At 42.2% G+C, this 21,533-nt stretch overlaps 1 protein-coding gene across 1 annotated transcript; it reads right to left on the bottom strand.

Annotated features, from left to right (window-relative positions):
• Positions 1-1,492: 1,492 nt before the first annotated feature.
• Positions 1,493-10,291, bottom strand: RDH12 (retinol dehydrogenase 12). The gene is made up of 7 exons (XM_043920994.1): positions 10,045-10,291; positions 8,503-8,621; positions 7,874-8,029; positions 7,128-7,232; positions 6,194-6,403; positions 3,509-3,698; positions 1,493-2,344 (listed from the first exon to the last, which is right to left on the bottom strand). Exons 1-7 carry the CDS (start codon positions 10,110-10,112, stop codon positions 2,242-2,244), a joined length of 951 nt encoding a protein of 316 aa, XP_043776929.1. The 5' UTR covers positions 10,113-10,291; the 3' UTR covers positions 1,493-2,241.
• Between the last annotated feature and the right edge of the window lie 11,242 nt (positions 10,292-21,533).

A 21,533-nucleotide genomic window follows, 5' to 3' on the forward strand; every position in this document is an offset into this window, starting at 1 on the left:
CTTTAAAGGGCTTCCCTGGTGGCGGTAAAGAATCTGCCTGCAATGCAGGAGACCTGGGTTCGATCCCTGGATCAGGAAAATCCCCTGGAGGAGGGCATGGCAACACACTCCACTATTCTTGCCTGGAGAATCTCATGAACAGAGAAGCCTGACGGGTTACAGTCCATGGGGTCACACAGAGCCAGACACCACTGAGCAACTAAGCCTCAGTATGTGATTTAAAATATCTACCCAACTCTCCCCCAACCCCTACCCCTGGCACCAAAAAATGTCAAGAGGGACATAGATGAGATAGGATTGACAAAATGTTAACATTGTTAAAGCTGGATGATAGGTAGGTACCTGGAGATTCACAAAACTATTTGCTTCATTGTTGTTTAGTCACTCAGTTGTGTCCAGCTCTTTGCAACCCCAGGGGCTATAGCCCACCAGGCTCCTCTGTCCATGGGATTTTCCAGGCAAGAATACTAGAGTGGATTGCCAATTCCTTCTCCAGGGGATCTTCCCAACCCAGGTATCGAACCTGCGTCTCCTGCATTGGCAGGCAGATTCTTTACCACAGAGCCACCAGGGAACTCCACTATTTGCTTTACTTTCATCTATTTGCAAACTTCCTTAGTAAAATGGTTTTTTGTTTCCTTGTTTTTTTTTTTTAATTTATTTTATTTATTTTTGACTGCACTGGGTCTTTTTTGCTGCATGCAAACTTTCTCTAGTTGAAGCCAGTGGGAGCTGTTCTTCTCTGCGATGTGCAGTCTTTTCATTACGGTGGGTTCTCTTGTTGTGGAGTACCAGCTTTAGGGCATGGGCTCTATATCTGGGGCACATCATGTGGAATTGTTGCTCCACATCATGTGGAATCTTCTGGGACCAGGGATTGAACCCATGTCCCCTGCATTGGCAAGTGGATTCTTAACCACTGGCCCAGCAGGGAAGTCCTGCTTGTCTGTTTTTTAAATCTGCCTGCAATGGAAAGAATGGGCAATTTTGTCACCATATGCCCTTTGGATACATTCACACTGGAAGCAATAACATAACTTCTTGGGTCAATTGACTTAAAAATTTGGCATCTCTCTGTCTCTTCTTGGAGACCTTCAGCACTTAAGGCAAGGAGCAGGTCACCCAGAGCCACAGTAGATGAGAACAGGGAGGCCAGAAGAGAAGAGAGCTATGGTTTTAATTAGCAGGTTTATCAGATCTTGATTTTTCTGTCTTTATGTATCAAATTAAATGAAGTCCTCTACTGCCTCTGACCTTGATCTATAGTGAAGCTCAGCATCTGTATAATTTAATTCACTCCTACCACTTCTTAGATAGTCAAATGTGAGAGCTGGAAGAAATTTGAGAAAACATCCAACTGAACCATCTTATTCTGTACCTAGAGGATGTATTATAACAAGATTATGGGTCAGTGGGTGAGAAAGTGAAATACTACCCATTGAACTTGGTTTCATTTCTCCCTTGCTACCCTGAGAGAATAAATAAGGCAATAAGATGAATACGCAGTCTTTATTTTCTCTAAAATTGAGGCAAAGGCAACTCTTTAGAAAAAGAAACCATCTACATGATTGAAAATGGGAAGGTCCAAACTTATACAATGTTATATGTCAATTATATCTCAGTGGAGCTGAAAAAATTGTTTTTAATTAAAAAAAAAAAAACTATTGGAAACAGAAAACAGGCTCCCATGCCTTTACACAGGAGCCTTCACACTGTGGCTCCAGGATGCTCAGAGGAAGGAAATAAAGTCAGCCAAGGTTGAGCCAAGATCCTCCTGAGCTGGTCCAGACTCCAGACTAGCATTACAAAGAGGAAAGAGATCAGTCAAGGGTCTTTGAGCCTAAAGATCATAGAAAGATGTAACACTGATGTTCATCACCTCAGCTGAGTGTGCTAACTGGCATTTCTGTTCTTGATGAGGAAACTGACCCAGTTTCCCAAGTTCTTCTGCCATCCTCATGCCCAGCCTGGCAACCACCCCATTCTCCTGGCTCAAGAGGGTGGTCGACTCTGTAAGTCTTGGAAAAGAGAGCTCTGTAGGTGTGACCGTCTTATGCCATGAGCCAGCCTCATGAGAGGGTTGGATGTGCAAAGATTTCTAGAAGGGTCAGGAGTATCAGAGCAGGCCAGGGTTCACTAGAGCAGCCTGCCAGGACAAGACTGCAGGGTAGGCTTTCTCCTTGGTCCCCGTCTCTCATGGTGTGGACTCGGTCTGATACGACCGTGCCTCTTCCACCAGATCTACTCCCACTGGATTCCCAGAAGCTCACAACTGACATTCCACAGGCGCTCAGCCGTTTTGTTATTCCGGGCCCTGGGCGACACCCAGGTCTTCTTGCAGTCACTGGAGGGCAGAGAAAGAGAGTGAATATCCAGGAGTGAAAATGGGCAGTCCGGAAAAGTTTACGTCCTCCTCTTGGAACAGATTTCTAAATGTATAAAATATATTAGATAAAAAAGAAACTAACTGTACTAAAATGCAATTTTAAAATATTTTGGGTTTTGTATTGTATATTGGGTTTTTTATTTAAAAATTTTTAATTTTCTTGGTGTCGAGTTGATTTACAGTGTTGTGTTGTGATTACAGTTGATTTACAGTTGATTACAGTTGACTTACAGTTGATTTACAGTGTTGTGTTACGTACAGGTATGCAGCAAAGTGATTCAGTTAGACATGTAATATCTTCATTCTTTTTTAGGTTCTTCTCTCATAAACGTTATCACAGAATACTGAGTAGCTTTCCCTGTGCTATATAATAGGTCCCTGTTGGTTATCTATCTTATATACAGTATAAAATGTTTTAAAAACAAATGCATAGCATAGTAACGTGTTCATGTCACTTTGCAGTGGTTGCAGATACCACAGAATGTCACTTCTGCTCACCAATCCTTTGAAATCTGGTGGTGATTAGACCCCAGGCTAGCTCATCTAGTAGACAACAAAATGTCTATTCTTACATTCCATCAGTTAATGCCAATCTTGGCATCTTTGGGAGACAGAGTTCACACTGGGAAGCAGTGGCTTTGCCCTGGAGCTTTGTGCTATGTGCTATTTAAAAATTCATGAAGGAAGTCAGCCAAAAGCTTCAAGGAAAAGAAAAAGGCTCTGCAAAGGTTTATCTGCAAATGTGGCACACAGGTTTCAAACAGAGCCATGAAACCAACTCTTATTGTTGTTGTTGAAACCAGTTCTTGCAATGTTTCAAAGCTGTTCAGTCACTAAGTCATGGCTGACTCTGTTGAGACCCCCATGGACTGTAGCCTGCCAGGCTCCATGGGATTTTCCAGGCCAGAATACTGGAGCGGGTTGCCATTTCCTTCTCCAGGGAATCTTCCTGGCCTGGGGATTGAAACTATATTTCCTGCATTGGCAGGCAGGTTCTTTACCACTGAGCCACCAGGCAAGCCTATGTATCAAATCTAAGCTTCCTTTAAAAAGAAAAAGCACTTGGTTTACTGGCCCAACCGGAATCTGGATTCCCCCATCAGGCACACAGCTGCTACACACCTGAAGTACTTGCCGCTCAGAGGCTCCAGGCCCTCAGCCAGTGCACAGTGCAGGCTGGTCTGGGCCCCCTCCCACGTCGTCTTGAGGAAGGGGGAGAAGAGCCGCCAAAGCAGGCACAGCAGGAAGGAGTGTCGGACCAGCTCGGAGCGGACGATGCCTGGGTGCACCGCGTAGGTGGTGACCCCCGTGCCTAGGGCAAAGAGGGCACAGTTAGACCAGAGACACACTCCCAGGCGAGGAAACAGCTCACCTCCTGCACCAACACGCACAAGTGACAAGAAGGGCCTTGGGAACCCCTGTGTTATAAAGACACCACTTCTAGCCAGGTGGTGGTGGCGGTGCCGCCAGGTAGAATCTCACAATTAATTCACTGAGGTTATCCAGAAAGATCTATAACTTTCTCAGCATTCTATGCACCAGATGGAATGTTTGGTTGACGGTCCTTCTATTTCAGTGTCATCTTTTCTTTTTAAGATTCTTTTATGTGGACCATTTTTTAAAGTCTTTTGTTTAATTTGTTACAATATTGACTCTGTTTATGTTTTGGTGTTCGGGCCACGTGGCCTATGAAACCTGAGCTCCCAACCAGCAATCAGATACATACCGCCTGCACTGGAAGATGAAGTCCCTGGACCGGCAGGGAAGTCCCTGTTTCAGCGTCATCTTAATCTTTGGCTTAAATGGTATCTTTGGAATTTCTATTGGAGGGTCTCAGGGGTAACAATTCTGTTAGAAGGTAGGAAGCTAGGATCTTGTTGTAAACTGCATTTGCCAGGCAAGCACATTTGATGAAGTATATAGGTTGAGGGGTGTTGATGGATATGATGAGGGCTACTGATAGGACCCTAAGACACGCCTGCTACCTCTACTGTCTTCAGTATTTATTACATACAAGGGTTGTGCTACATGTTTTACATGTTATCTCATTTGACTCTCAAAGAGGTTCATGAGGTAAGCAATACTAAGAAGCCCATTTATAGCTAAGGAAACTGAGTTCTCATCAGACAAGTTAAGGAAGTTGCCCAAGGCCCCATCTAGCAGGCTGCAGAGCTAAGGTCTGAACCCCGATGTAGAGCAAAGAGCACGGACTTCCAAGCTGCCTGGATTTGAATCCTGTCTCATTTAGGAACAATATGCCCTGCTTGGGCAAGTTTCTTAAGATATCTGTGCTCATTTCTTCCTTTGTAGGGAGGGGAAACATAATAGCATTTCCTCATAGGAATATTGTATTAAATGAGTAAAGACATCACTAGTACACGGCACACACAAACTCTCAATTTTTGTTGTCATTATTAGTACTTTTTAACTTTTTATTTTATATTGGAGTATAGGTGATTAACAGTGTTGTGATAGTTTCAGATGGACAGCAAAGGAACTCAGCCATACATATACATGTATCCATTCTCCCCCAAGCTCCCCTCCTGCCCAGGCCCCACATGACATTGAACAGAGTTACCCTATTCTTCTGCTTTCTGCATTCTGATAGTAAATACCTTCCCCCAAACTCTGGCTTATTCACTAGAGCAAATGGTCCTCCAGATTCAAAGATATCAAAGTCAACAGCTCAACAAAAACTCTAGGGGAGCACGGAATCATAGGATTAAGAGTGGCCTCACCTCCCCTTACAGCTGAGGGGATGAAGTCAAGGGAGATTAAAGGGACATGTCTGCATATACACGTGGCTCTACATGTGGTAGAGTAAGAACTCAGACCCAAATATCTGAAACCCTGACTCCAGGCAGCGAGTGGCCGCTCTGTAGCTCAGCTCACCACGTAAACCTCAGCAGAAGGCCCAGTGAAGGAAGCAACCTGATTTAAATCTCAGTCCCCACGTTCCAGTCCTTATCCTTTATTTGCCGCATAATCTTGGGCCGGCCACTTCTCTGAATCTCAGTGTGAACGCATAAAACAGTAAAAACAATACCCATTCTGCCTGTTGCAAGAGGTTGTCATAAAAAAATCAGATGAGGGCTTCCCTGATGGCTCAGTGGTAAAGAATCTGCCTGCCAATGCAGGAAACACAGGTTCGATCCCTGATCCAGCAGGATCCTTTATGCTGTGAAGCAACTAGACTTGTGCACCACAACTATCGATCCTGTGCTCTAGAACCCAGATGCCGCAACTACGGAGCCCATGTGCCCCAGCTACTGAAGCCTGCATGCACTAGAACCCACGCTTTGCAACAAAAGAAGCCACCGCAATGAGAAGCCTGCACACTGCAACTAGAGAGTAGCCCCTACTCTCTGCAACTAGAGAAAAGCCCTCACAGCAATGAAGACCCAGCACAGTCAAAAATAAATAAAATTATTTTAAAAATCAAATGAGATGATAAATATGAAATACTGGGTTGACCAAAAAGTCCTTTCAGGTTTTTCTATAAGACGTTATGGAAAAACCCAAAAGAACTTTTTGGCCAACGCAATAAGATGTGACAAAACACATAATAAGGTTTATAGGTTTTCCTGACCCCTGTTCAATTTTAACAGTCCTTCCCAAGGGCGAAGACTCTGTTTTATAACCTCATTCATTTTTCACTCTGTTTATAACCTCATTCTCCTTAATGCACAGAGCTGCTTCTAAAATGAGCATGCTTGACATTCTGACTTCAGAAGTTTCTGCCAACCTCGAAACTGACCTGAGCCCATGCTTTTGCGGTCTTAACGCTGGCTCTTTCTCTAGACTCACCTTTGAGCCTCTTGGCCAACTCGCGAGTGAAGAGCACATTGGCCAGCTTGCTGTGGCAATAAGCGAAACCCCGGTTGTAGTACTTCTCACCCTGGAGATCATGGAAGCGAATCTTGCCGGCGTGATGGACCACTGACGAGAGGGTCACCACCCGTGCAGGAGCAGACTCCTTCAGCCGCTCCAGGAGCAAGCGGGTGAGAAGGAAGTGACCTGTGAGGAGAGCCAGTGGGGGAGAAGTAAGAGTGGACTGGCAGCCTGGGCTTGGGTGTGAGAGCTGGTGTGTGATAGGACTTTAGCACCAGCTCACTATCTTCTGGGTGTGAACACGCTGATACCATGAGCAACTTAGCGCTAGTGGTCAGTCAGTCTGAGTTAGTTGAGTCCTCAAGGCAAGGGCCAGAGCTGGACTGTAGATAAGGCAACACAGATGTAATCTGTAGTTATTTGTACCTTTGCCCTTGCCCCAGTCAGGGGAAACTGCGAGCTTTCGACATCTCCCCTGTAGCTATGATCACATAGCCGTGGGCATGGACATGGATGAAATATTCAGGGAAAATAACACACACTTATGGTCAGAGAACATGCTCCCTGATACCCTCACAAAAGCCATCGCCTTGAACTCTGAACCATGACCTCTCTCATACCTCAAGTCTCAAAGTTCTGCCTCCTCCATGGACCAACCCTTGGTTTACTTGTTACAGTAACTGACCCCCCGCAGCCAAAGATCCCTGCACCCCGACATCTGGCCCTGCCTGGCAAGTCTTCATTACCATGGTTCCCTTTAAGAATGACATTCTTCTTCCTGGTATCTCCTAATTTGGGGGGTTTCTTAATGGTGTAGGTAAGAGGAGCTCACTTTTTTGCGCTGGTTAGGAGAGAGATAATGAAGGAAAAACCAGTATGCCTTGCTCTTCAGTCACTCAAAGATACTCACCCAGGTGGTTGACTCCCAAGTGGGTTTCAAAACCATCAGCTGTCTTGGAATACGGGCACAGCATCACTCCTGCATTGTTGATCAGAATATGAAGCTGCTTTTCCTCTAAGGAGCACAGCCAAGGAGACCACGTGGTTAGCCGCCTGTCCCACTTCTGAGTGTTTGTTCCTTGCCTTTGGGCCTATCTCAGTGATATTCAGTAACCGCTGTCACTGGGTTTCTAATTTTGGTTGCTGTTTCTTCCTGGACACCATTCATCCATTCATTCAGCAAACGGGTATTCAGTACTGACTCGGGGCTGGGCTAGGCACGGGGCGCACAGTGGTAAATAAGACAGACATGGTCACTGTCCTTCACAGATTTCATCGTCCTTGATGGGAGATGGTCATTTTCCAAGATACAGAAGAATATTAGCAGCAACAGAACTTCCTCTAGTGCCTGTGGCCCCAGAAGGCTGATTCTCAGCATCAAAGAAGAGAGTGGCATCAGGGCCACACCTTGATGTCAAGGTGCAAGCCCAGACAAGGAGCTGACACCTCCAACATCCACAAAAGAATGATAAGGATCCTGCCCAACCTGTCCACCCACTGTCCCTGAGCCAGTTCCCTGCCCTGCTAGTTCATGCGGCAGAACCTGTCCAGTGGGATCCATGATGTTTCTGATTTTATAGTCAGAGAGGGTCCAGGGTTGAGCAGCCACACCCACACCCAGCTTCCTGCCTTTCTAGTGATATACCAGGGCCTCACCTGCCAGGAAGCCCTCAGCAAAGGCTCGGATGGACTTGGTATCAGATAGGTCCAGTTTCCGTACCAGCACCTGGGAGTTCTTTGTATCAGCTCGGATTTCACTGGCAGCAGACTCCCCCTTCAGTACATCTCGACAGGCAATGTATACTCGGGCTCCTGGGGCCAAAACAGAGGACTACATGTTCAGAATCTGGGCTGAAGAAGAGTCTAGTAAGTGAGTTTGGGGCTGGTGGGCAGAGCATTCCCCCTCACTATTCTTAAAACAGTGAGTTGCCACTTCTGGATTCTCCTTGCTATCAGCTTCAGCCCAGGCTGGGAACCCTGATTTTTACAACACTGGTTTTATATTTACCATGGTTAAGGATCCCGTTTTCAAATAACTGACTTGACCAATATTATATGTAGGCATCACTGTTTTCCTTACTTTATATAATAAGGAAGGGGCAGGCAGGAAGGAAGGTTTCAGGCCATAGAGTAAGTTGGTGTCCCAGCTGGACTTGAACCCCAGGATCCTTGAGTTTCTGGCCACAACCTCCAAGCCCAGGAGGAAAGATAAGGGAACGTGAGCAGAGCTCCTAGCAAGAAAGGCAGGAGGCCCTGCCCTGTGGAAACGAAAGGGAAAGACTTGCCTCTACGAGAAAGCTCTCTGGCCGTCTCCTTGCCAATGCCTGTGTTGGCGCCAGTGATCACCACCACCTTCCCAGAAAGCTGCACATTTGTTCTACAAACCCCGCCAGCAAAGAACTTCCTATAGGCAAAGGAAACAAAACATTTATGCACCATCTTTTCCAACCCCAGAAGGAGATTCATAAAACCCACCCTCCCTCAAAGAGGAATTTCTTTGCATTGTTGTCAGGAGACCTAAAGCAGCTAATCTTCAGGGGAGGGCATTGTCCCAGTGAGCAAGGCAGTCTCCTGCTTATCAGCTCATGTGGGGAGGTCATGTGCCCGGAAGCTACAAATGATCATCAGAGCAAATAAAATCAATTCTCTTGAGCCAGAGCCAATGGAGACCCTCCTTGTTAGATAACAAAAATATCTCGCACTTAACTCTAAAGGTTCTCGGAGGTCAGATTCCTCCTCTAACCTGCGCCACAAACATGAGAGGGGTGGGCATGTGTAGAATCAGTGGTCCTGAGCCCTCGGTCTTCAATAAGCATCAGTGGTGAGTAACTGATGAACAGCACCTCCAGGGGTCCCATATGTAAACATGGCTCTTGGGTTGCCTTGCCAGTTTTAAGAGAGCCAGAATATTCTGCCATCTTATTAGAGATTTCATTCTAGCCGTCAGTGCACAGAGAGAAAAACCTCCCTTGCTCAGACCTCTATGCAAAGAGCATTCTTTTACATAGAGTTGACCTGACAAGTTCCCCAAAATTGGACAGGAAGGAACAGACCTGACATGATCTGAACATCATCCAGCTGCCAAGCACTAGGCTAGGCAATTTCCAAGGGAATTTAATTCAGTCATTCAGTTATTATCCCCATATTACAATGGAGAAAGCTGAGGCTTGAAGAAGTTCACTTGCTAACAGTGGCAAAACTGGAATCTGAACCCAGGTTTCTCTGCCAGGACCTAGAGTAATACTTTGTCCTTGATAGGTCCCTTTAACCTTCTTGACCATCAGCAATTTAAAAATTCTTTACTCAGAACCCACATTTCTCTGACATCTCCAGAAATCTTACAGCAAAATAGCCATCCCCAAACATTACTTGTCAGTAGTTTCAAAGTGGGGAGAGTTTGTTTCCTTCCCAAGATGCCTGGTACTTAACAATGAGTCCCTTGGTAAGGACCACCCATGGTAATGCAGCAAGCCCACCTTGACTGGGGATACTGAAGAAAGGGAGGTCTTCAGAGGAACCCAAGGGAGCAGAATGAAAGAGCAAGGGCTCCCCCATAAGATGGCTTTCAAGCTACTTAACAGAGTCATCCAGTCAGCCTTTCACTAGCTTCAGAATTCAAACCGGCCTCTCCTCTCCCCAGGTGCTTCCTTCTTATTTTCCACCATGGTACTCAGAACCACCTCCTTCCTTCATGCTTTTTCTGCCTTGACTTTCTCTCCCTTGGCCTCCATCCCTTCAGCAGCTGAGAACTCATCTACTTACAAGCTCCATGGCTCCCAACTCAGGGCTTTGTAAACTATTCAATGAATTACTGAATTAAGACAAACCTGATGGATGGAGCTGTCACATACAGGAAAGAAAGGAAGGAGGTGAGCAGTCCCAAGACAACCAGCATCTTTTCAACTTCTTTAGTTGCTGCTGCTTCAGCAAGAGCAACTTATACTCCAACTCTGGCTCAGGCTCCTCCTGGTCTGGCTCCAACTCTTGGCTGCTTCTTGCTGCTTCTCTCTCCTCCAGCTCTTCTCGCTCCTGGGTGCTCAGCAACAGCCTGGCTCTGAGCACAGCCCAGAATCCTATTTAAATCCGAGAGCTGTCAGAGCGCAGCCTGCTGGGAGATGTAGTCCTGGGGGAGGAGGACAGAGAAAAGAGCAGAGCCTCACATTGGCAAAGAGAACAAGGGCAGCTGGAGAACAGCCCCCTAACTTTCCCGCCCTCAATCATCTCTCTTATCTAGGGAGTGTGTTCTCTCAACCACCCCCAGCTCCACACCTGCAAAATAGAATATGTTTAACTTTAGCAACAGACCCCATGATACTTGAAAAACAGAGTGATTAAAATAGACAAGAAAGAACCCCCCAGGAAACGATGAGAGAATTCAGAAGAGTGGTTTCCCTTGATGGGGAAGGAGTAGAGACTGGGGTGGAGCATGTTAGGACCTTCTTGTGGGGGGTGCTGGTAGTGTTCTGTTCTTTGAGGTGGCTGCTCTTACACAGGTGTGCTCACTTTGTGAAAATTCACTGAGTCATGTACTTATCTGTGCACTTGGTGGGTTTTTTAATTTTTTTATTTATTTGTGACTGTGCTTGGGTCTTCATTGTGGTGCCTGGGCTTCTCATTGCTGTGGCTTCTCTTGTTGCAGAGCACAGGCTCTAGAGCACGTGGGGCTTCGGTAGCTCAGCAGGTGCGGCCCACGGGCTTTGTTGCTCCACAGTGTATGGGATCCTCCTGGACCAGGGATCAAACCGGTGTCCCCTACATTGCAAGGCAGATTCTTAGCCACTGGCCCACCAGGGAAGCCCTTGACTGTGTTTATGTTCTATTTCAGTGAAGTTAACCCACACGTACACGTGCCAAAGAAAAGGTATAGTGTGTCAGTGCATGGTCTTTAGAGTGAACTTTCTGGTTCAAATCTCAGCTGATCTATTTACCAGAGCAGTGACCTTGGGTAAGTTACTAAACCTCTCTGTTAATTCAGTTGCCTCACTTGCGTAATGGGCATGATAAAATATACACCTATCTTTTAAAGTATTTAATTAAATAGAAAATTTGAGACAAAAATAACACATTTAGTTGTGTGTGGAAGTTGGCTGTTGCCATTGCTGTATTGATTTCTGTCTCCTTTGCTATTTCACCTGCTTTATTCAGGGGGTTAGTGTAGAAAAGCAAGAGGTAGTGAATGCAGGGGATGTTTCAGTGGAACGCTATTAAAGATGAGGGGAAACATAGGAAACAAACCTAGCAGAAACTCTCAGAGCCCTCTGGAGCTGTGTGAGGGGATGGGAGGAGAACGCGAAGGGTTCACAGCCTCTGCTCACTCAGCATTCCTCTCTTGGACAGGACTCCAAGAGTTATGCCCCAGATCCGCTCCCTCCTGCAGATAGAGGAGGCTCCTAAAAGACATGAGTGATGAAAAAAGACTTTTGTAGCAGGCAGTTGCTCACTCCCTCACTCAATGATTCACCCATTTACTGAACATACACTCACTGAGCATTTCTCAGTTCCATTCCTGCCCCTTGCAAATCCCAAGAACCGATGAACAGAACAAGAAGCAGTCAGATCACTCTGAAGGCGAATCCCTCTTGACTCCCAGGTTGCCTCTCCCATATCTTCCCCCTTCTCCTACAGTAGCTTCAGTTCACTGCAGCAGTGACAGTTGCAAATAGTGCAAAGTCTCTGAAGGTCCTGAGGGGAACTTTCTATTGGTGCTTCTCAATGTCTGTCTCCTTGAGATGGATGTCTGCTGGGCCCACAGGGTTCTGTTGATTGGACAGAGTCCTTTTCTTCAGTACCTGCTGATACTGGGTCTACAACACCATAGATTTTATGTGAAAACAAGATCTATTGGTGTTTTATTTGAGTCCTCCTTACCCCCATGTAATCAGAGCTAGGGTCAACTAGTGAGGCAGACACAATGCCATATCATGAGAGGGAAAGTACATCTAGGAACCTCAAATCTGAGTACCTCTGTTCTAAAGTCTTGTTGGCTCCCCATCACTACTGAATCAAATTAAAATGCCCTGCCCCTGTGGAGATGATATGCAATTTATCTTAAGTTTGTCTGGGAGGCAGAGAGCCCTCAAGTACAGCATATTGTGCCCTGGAGCAGCACAGATTAAAACGTTAGAAGGAAGATAAGACATCTAGAATTATGGAAAGACACAAATAATTTGCTGAAAACATGTTAAATATTGCAATTCAAAGACCATCACCAGATGATTGATTAGCTTTACCAAATGTTAAACTATGTTAAAACTATACCAACTTAAATGGTTTGGTGAAAGTGAAGTCGCTCAGTCATATCCGACTCTTTGTGACCCCATGGACTATAGCCTACCAGGCTCCTCTGTCCATGGAATTTTCCAGCCAAGAGTACTGGAGTGGGTTGCCATATCCTTCTCCAGGGGATCTTCCTGGCCCAGGGATCGAACCCAGGTCTCCCACATTGCAGGCAGGCACTTTACCATCTGAGCCACCAGGGAAGCCCTAAAAATAGTGTGGTACAGGCAGGTAAATGGTCAGACAAATCAATAGAACCGAATGGAAAGCCAAGAAACAGACCCCAATACATATGGAAATATAGATATGATAAAACACCACTTCAAATTGGGGGTGGAGTGGGGCAGATGGAGTATTTAATAAAGCATAATACCTAGGTAAACAGTTGTGAAAAAGTAATCTTGATCGTTATCTTATTCTTTACACAAAAATTTCAAATAGATCAAAGATAAAAATGTGAAAAACAAAACCATTAAAGTATTAAGAAAAACCATTGAACACATTTTTAAATGATTTTAAAGTTATATAACCTAATAATAAGATAGGAAATACATGCATTGCAGATAAGTATTTAATTCATTTCACATATAAAAAACTCTTAAAAATCACTAAGAAAAAAATAAAAACTCAATTAAAATAACAGTTTACAGAAAAATAAATACAGGTGGTTCTTTAATCTCACTCATAATAAGAGAAAACAAATTAAAATTGCACTGGGAGCCACTTTTCACTTATCAGTTTGGCAAAGATCAAAAAGATTATAATATGATCCACTGGTTGAGGGTATGAATAAATAATGATGAAATGCTACTGAAAGAGTTGATTGTTACAGAGAGAAGTGTAGAAACATCTAATTAATCAAAGCTCTTACCTATTGACCTAGACATCCCACGTTCTTGTTTTTGTAAGATTGTCATTGCAGCACTGTATAATAGCGAAAGTTTGAAAACCCTTCTAAATGTCCTTTGATAGTATAGCCATACAATGGACACTATACAGCTGTAACAAAGAACAATTTTTTTAACATAGGGACATGGAATAATCTTTGAGAACATTGGGTACAAAGTCAAGGAATAGAACAGTGTTTATAATATGTTGCCATTTGTTTAAAAAAGAATATATGGGCATATTTATTTGATATACATAGACCATCTCAGAAAAGATAAGAAGTAGTTAACAATGGTTGCTTCTAGGAGGACAGGGGACAGGAATAGGAGGCTTTTCACTGAATATACTCTTTTTGCACCCTGTGAACTTATAAGCCATGGCTTATTAAAAATTAAAGTTTTGAGCAAAAAGACCCAGGTCACTTTGAAACAAGTTGCTTATTTATTTTTGTTAAAGTAACCATTGCAATATCACAAAGCAAGGCTATTTCTCAAAACTGTATGGAGATATTCTTAAACATGTGTTTCTGTATAAGCAAAACCAACATTTAAAATTTTTTTTATAGGAGGATAGTTGTTTTACAGTATTGTGCTGGTCTCTGCCATATGTCAATATGAATCAGCCTCAGGTATACACATGCCCCTTTCCTCTTGAACCTCCTTCCCATCTCCCACCCCATCCCACCCATCTAGATTGTTACAGAGCACTGGATCGAGTTCCCTGTGTCACAACAGAAAATTCCCACCAGCTATCTATTTTACATACGGTAACATAATGTTTCCATGCTACTCCTCCAGTTTGTCCCATCCTCTCCCTCCCTCCCACAGTCTGTTCTCTATGTCTGTGTCTCCATTGCTGCCCTGCAAATAGATTCATCAGTACCATGTTTCTAGATTCCATACACAGGCATTAATATGCAATATTTGTTTTTCTCTTTCTGACTTCACTCTCCACAATAGGCTCTAGGTTTATCCACCTCATTAGGACTGACTCAAATGTGCTCTTTTTTTTAAAGCTGAATAATATTCCAGTGTATATATGTACCACAATTTCTGTATCCATTCATCTGTTGATGGACATCTATGTTGCTTCCATGTCCTAGCTATCTTAAAAAGTGCTGCAACAAACACAGGTACATGCATCTCTTTCAATTACGGCTTTCTCATGGTATTTGCCCAGTAGTGGGATTATTGGGTCACATGGTAGTTCTAGTTCTAGTTTTTTAAGGAATCTCCCACTGTTCTCCACAGTGGTTGTAGCAATTTACATTCCCTTCAACAGTGCAAGAGGGTTTGCTTTTCTTCACATCCTGTCCAGCATTTATTATTTGTAGATTTTTTAGTGATGGCCATTCTAACTGGTGTGAAGTGATATCTCATCATAGTTTTGATTTGCATTTCTCTAATAATGAGTGATGTTGAGCTCCTTTTCATGTGTTTGTTGGCCATCCATATGTCTTCTTAAGAGAAATGTCTGTTTAGGTCTTCTGCCTATTTATTTTATTGGGCTGTTTGTTTATCAGGTATTGAGCTGTATGTGCTACTTATATATTTTGGAGATTAATCCTTTGTCAGCTGTCTTATTTGCAATTATTTTCTCCCATTCTGAGGGTTGTCTTTTAATATTGTTGCCTTTTATTATTTCCTTTGCTGTGCAAAAGCTTTTAAGCTTAATTAAGTCCTATTTGTTTACTTTTGTTTTTATTTCCATTACTCTAGGAGGTGGGTCAAAGAGGATCTTACTGTGATGTATGTCAAAAAGTGTACTACCTGTATTTTCCTCTAAGAATTTTATAATTTCTGGCTTTATATTTAAATCTTTAATCTATTCTGAGTTTATTTTTGTGTATGGTGTTAGAAAGTGTTCTAGTTTCATGCTTTTACATGTAGCTGTTCAATTTTCCCAGCACCACTTATTGAAGAGGCTGTCTTCTCTCCATTGTATATTCTTGCCTCCTTTGTAAAAAAAAATAAAGTGCCCATAGGTGTATTGAAACCAACACCTTGACCTACTTCACCACTGGAATCAACACCAAAATCTGATACTTCCTTTTTAAGGACTTTAATCTTACATGTGATAGAAAGTGATGAAAACATCAGGGGAATAGACCTAAAATTCAGCTATGAGGGAGCACTCATCATTTGCAACACCTCATCGTGACACTTGCTTAACCACAGATCAGAAGGTAACACCATCCTTGAAGAGTGTGCTATGGACAGATCACATGATAGAAAGCTGGAAGGCTGCTTTATGGTTTGACTTTTGGTCGCAATTCATATGAAGTCATGCTGCACTGTCCACCTGGTTACCCTGCCCTGGTTACTCTTGAAAGGGAGTAACCTTTCAACTTCATACAAATTAGAGCAGGAGGAAGAACTACACACTTCTCCTTCTTGCTCTCTCTTCATCTGGTCTTAAAATCACAGATTCTGGAAGCTCGGCAGAGAAGTAGAGTGTCTCAAACCCAAACTTCCTACCACAAACTGCCGCCACCCCTCCAAAAGCACGGCATAGATATTTCTATTTCTGCCATGAGGAACTTGCTGCCTCTTCCAATGTCCCTACCCCCAAACTACTAAAATGGTTAGTTTTATCCAATAATAATGATTGTTCCTTTTTTCCAGTTTTCTTTTTTTTTTTTTTTACTATGTGTGCTGCTAAAGCAAACACTGATTGTTCCTTTTTCTTGATTTTAAAAGGTGAAAAACTCATTATCCTTCTTAAAAAAAAAAAGTCTACTGCTAGTATGTAATACATATTGATTTTTCCCGTAAGAGTTAGTGACCCTCACCGACAGCAGGTACTATCGACTTTGGAGCCAGAAGATTCCTGTGAGGGATTGTCCTGTACTTTGGAGGAAGTACTTAGTACTTAACAGCATCCCTGGCCTCTACACATAGAAGCCAGTAGCACCACTTGCCCCTGTGACAACCACAGCATCTCTAGTCTTTGCTATCTACCGAGAGGCAAAACTATCCCATTTGAGAGTCACTGCTCTCCAAGAGGCAGAGCCTTCAGGACAACAGAATAATGCAACTTCAGTATGTGTGTTAATAAAAAGGATTAGAGCACAGTAATGTTTTGCTTTGTATCCTAGGCCTTTCACTCAGCTGGAGTTTAGCCAGATTAACCTGTTAATCCATGGTCAGTTATTAGTACCTTTCCAGGAGCTACAGGTGATAGCTATCTCCTAACCGTTTCACCTTCTCCCAGCCGAATTCTGCGGGCATCCCAGTTGGTGCTAGTGGTAAAGAATCTGCCTGACAGACAATGCAGGGGATGCAAGAGACTCGGGTTCCATCCCTGGATTGGGAAGATCCTCTGAAATAGGAAAAGGCAACCCACTCCAATATTCTTGCCTGGAAAATCCCATGGATAGAAGAGCTTGGTGGGCTAGAGTCCACAGTGTCACAAAGAGTGGTACACGACTGAGCATGCACATATTCTATTCTATTAAAGCTTAATTCTGAATACCTCTGATGACTCTATTAGTCTACTAGGGCTAGGATCTGTGCACTCCTCATGAGGAAACTTTCCAGGATGATGGGAATGTTCTATATCTTGAGAGGGTTTGGATTACATAGATCTATGTATTTGTTTAAACTCAGTGAATACACATTGTGCATTTCACTATATGTAAGTTTTGCATCAAAAGAAAAAAAACTGTAGACAAATATTAAGTTCTAGTTAACGATATACATCTGAAGTTTTTTTAATTTTATTTAATTTTTTGGTGGCACTGGAGCTTTGTTGCTGCATGCAGGCTTTCTCTAGTTGCAGCAGCTGGGGGCTACTCTTCACAGGCTTCTTACTGTGGTGGCTTCTCGTGTGGAACATGGGCTCAAGAGCACATGCGCTCAGTAATTATGGCACACGGGCTTAATTGCTCCATGGCATGTGGGATCTTCCCAGATCAGGGATTGAACCTGTGTCCCCTGAATTGGCAGGCAGATTCCCATCCACTATCCCATGGGATTCTCCAGGCAAGCGTACTGGAGAAGCCCATGGATGGAGGAGCCTGGTGGGCTACAGTCCATGGGGTTGCAAAGAGTCGGATACGACTGAGCAACTTCACTTTCACTTTCACTTCATACCACCAGGGAGGTACCCATCTGGAGTTTTTAAACGGGAAATATGTTTACGTCTGCAATTTACTTTGAAGTACATTAATATAATAAGATAGATAATGGAAAGAGGGGAGACATTTTATTATACTTGTTTTATTTTTGTGAAAAACCAAGCATAATAAATTGTTAATGTACAATCTAGGTGATGGACATGTGGATGTTCACTGTAAAATTCTTTAAGCTTTTATGAATGTTCACATTTGTTCACATTAAAATGTTGAAAACACACACACCTTTTGTCATGGAGAATCAAGAGATACATTTCAGAATAAAAAGTTGGAAAACATTGCCATATTTATGCTTTTTTATTTTTTTAATTTTTTATTTTTTTTATGGTTATTATGGTTTTTTTTTTTTAATTAGTTGGAGGCTAATTACTTCACAACATTTCAGTTTTTTGTTTTTTGTTTTTGTTTTTTTTTTCCAGTGGGTTTTGTCATACATTGATATGAATCAGCCATGGATTTACATGTATTCCCCATCCCGATCCCCCCTCCCACCTCCCTCTCCACCCGATTCCTCTGGGTCTTCCCAGTGCACCAGGCCCGAGCACTTGTCTCATGCATTCCACCTGGGCTGGGGATCTGTTTCACCATAGATAGTATACATGCTGTTCTTTTGAAATATCCCACCCTCACCTTCTCCCACAGAGTTCAATAGTCTGTTCTGTATTTCTGTGTCTCTTTTTCTGTTTTGCATATAGGGTTATCGTTACCATCTTTCTAAATTCCATATATATGTGTTAGTATGCTGTAATGTTCTTTATCTTTCTGGCTTACTTCACTCTGTATAATGGGCTCCAGTTTCATCCATCTCATTAGGACTGATTCAAATGAATTCTTTTTAATGGCTGAGTAATATTCCATGGTGTATATGTACCACAGCTTCCTTATCCATTCATCTGCTGATGGGCATCTAGGTTGCTTCCATGTCCTGGCTATTATAAACAGTGCTGCTATGAACATTGGGGTGCATGTGTCTCTTTCAGACCTGGTTTCCTCAGTGTGTATGCCCAGAAGTGAGATTGCTGGGTCATATGGCAGTTCTATTTCCAGTTTTTTAAGAAATCTCCACACTGTTTTCCATAGCGGCTGTACTAGTTTGCATTCCCACCAACAGTGTAAGAGGGTTCCCTTTTCTCCACACCCTCTCCAGCATTTATTGCTTGTAGACTTTTGGATAGCAGCCATCCTGACTGGCGTGTAATGGTACCTCATTGTGGTTTTGATTTGCATTTCTCTAATAATGAGTGATGTTGAGCATCTTTTCATGTGTTTGTTAGCCATCTGTATGTCTTCTTTGGAGAAATGTCTGTTTAGTTCTTTGGCCCATTTTTTGATTGGGTCATTTATTTTTCTGGAATTGAGCTGCAGGAGTTGCTTGTATATTTTTGAGATTAATCCTTTGTCTGTTTCTTCATTTGCTATTATTTTCTCCCAATCTGAGGGCTGTCTTTTCACCTTACTTATAGTTTCCTTTGTAGTGCAAAAGCTTTTAAGTTTCATTATGTCCCATTTGTTTAGTTTTGCTTTTATTTCCAATATTCTGGGAGGTGGGTCATAGAGGATCTTGCTGTGATTTATGTCAGAGAGTGTTTTGCCTATGTTCTCCTCTAGGAGTTTTATAGTTTCTAGTCTTACATTTCGATCTTTAATCCATTTTGAGTTTATTTTTGTGTATGGTGTTAGAAAGTGTTCTAGTATCATTCTTTTACAAGTGGTTGACCAGTTTTCCCAGCACCACTTGTTAAAGAGGTTGTCTTTTTTCCATTGTATATCCTTGCCTCCTTTGTCAAAGATAAGGTGTCCATAGGTTCGTGGATTTATCTCTGGGCTTTCTATTCTGTTCCATTGATCTATATTTCTGTCTTTGTGCCAGTACCATACTGTCTTGATGACTGTGGCTTTGTAGTAGAGTCTGAAGTCAGGCAGGTTGATTCCTCCAGTTCCACTCTTCTTTCTCAAGATTACTTTGGCTATTCGAGGTTTTTTGTATTTCCATACAAATTGTGAAATTCTTTGGTCTAGTTCTGTGAAAAATACCGTTGGTAGCTTGATAGGGATTGCATTGAATCTATAGATTGCTTTGGGTAGAATAGCCATTTTGACAATATTGATTCTTCCAATCCATGAACACGGTATGTTTCTCCATCTGTTTGTGTCCTCTTTGATTTCTTTCATCAGTGTTTTATAGTTTTCCATGTATAGGTCTTTTGTTTCTTTAGGTAGATATACTCCTAAGTATTTTATTCTTTTTGTTGCAATGGTGAATGGTATTGTTTCCTTAATTTCTCTTTCTGTTTTTTCATTGTTAGTATATAGGAATGCAAGGGATTTCTGTGTGTTAATTTTATATCCTGCAACTTTACTATATTCATTGATTAGCTCTAGTAATTTTCTGGTAGAGTCTTTAGGGTTTTCTATGTAGAGGATCATGTCATCTGCAAACAGTGAGAGTTTCACTTCTTCTTTTCCTATCTGGATTCCTTTTACTTCTTTTTATGCTCTGATTGCTGTGGCCAAAACTTCCAACACTATGTTGAATAGTAGTGGTGAGAGTGGACACCCTTGTCTTGTTCCTGATTTCAGAGGAAATGCTTTCAATCTTTCACCATTGAGGGTGATGCTTGCTGTGGGTTTGTCATATATAGCTTTTATTATGTTGAGGTATGTTCCTTCTATTCCTGCTTTTTGGAGAGTTTTAATCATAAATGAGTGTTGAATTTTGTCAAAGGCTTTCTCTGCATCTATTGAGATAATCATATGGTTTTTATCTTTCAATTTGTTAATGTGGTGTATTACATTGATTGATTTGCGGATATTAAAGAATCCTTGCATTCCTGGGATAAAGCCCACTTGGTCATGGTGTATGATTTTTTAATATGTTGTTGGATTCTGTTTGCTAGAATTTTGTTAAGGATTTTTGCATCTATGTTCATCAGTGATATTGGCCTGTAGTTTTCTTTTTTTATGGCATCTTTGTCTGGTTTTGGAATTAGGGTGATGGTGGCCTCATAGAATGAGTTTGGAAGCTTACCTTCATCTGCAATTTTCTGGAAGAGTTTGAGTAAGATAGGTGTTAGCTCTTCTCTAAATTTTTGGTAGAATTCAGCTGTGAAGCCATCTGGTCCTGGGCTTTTGTTTGCTGGAAGATTTTTGATTACAGTTTCGATTTCCTTGCTTGTGATGGGTCTGTTAAGATCTGCTATTTCTTCCTGGTTCAGTTTTGGAAAGTTATACTTTTCTAAGAATTTGTCCATTTCATCCAAGTTGTCCATTTTATTGGCATAGAGCTGCTGGTAGTAGTCTCATGATCCTTTGTATTTCAGTGTTGTCTGTTGTGATCTCTCCATTTTCATTTCTAATTTTGTTAATTTGGTTCTTCTCTCTTTATTTCTTAATGAGTCTTGCTAATGGTTTGTCAATTTTGTTTATTTTTTCAAAAAACCAGCTTTTAGCTTTGTTGATTTTTGCTATGCTCTCTTTAGTTTCTATTGCATTTATTTCTGCCCTGATTTTTAAGATTTCTTTCCTTCTGCTAACCCTGGGGTTCTTCATTTCTTCCTTCTCTAGTTGCTTTAGGTGTAGATTTAGGTTATTTATTTGGCTTTTTTCTTGTTTCTTGATGTAAGCCTGTAATGCTATGAACCTTCCCCTTAGCACTGCTTTTACAGTGTCCCATAGGTTTTGGGTTGTTGTGTTTTCATTTTCATTCATTTCTATACATATTTTGATTTCTTTTTTGATTTCTTCTATGATTTGTTGGTTATTCAGAAGCGTGTTATTTAGCCTCCACATGTTTCAATTTTTAACAATTTTTTTCCTGTAATTGAGATCTAATCTTACTGCACTGTGGTCAGAAAAGATGACTGGAATGATTTCAATTTTTTTGAATTTTCCAAGACCAGATTTATGGCCCAGGATGTGATCTATTCTGGAGAAGGTTCCGTGTGCACTTGAGAAAAAGGTGAAGTTGATTGTTTTGGGGTGAAATGTCCTATAGATATCAATTAGGTCTAGCTGGTC

This window comes from Cervus elaphus, chromosome 12, assembly GCF_910594005.1.
Source record: "Cervus elaphus chromosome 12, mCerEla1.1, whole genome shotgun sequence".
Classification (NCBI taxonomy): Eukaryota; Metazoa; Chordata; class Mammalia; order Artiodactyla; family Cervidae; genus Cervus; species Cervus elaphus.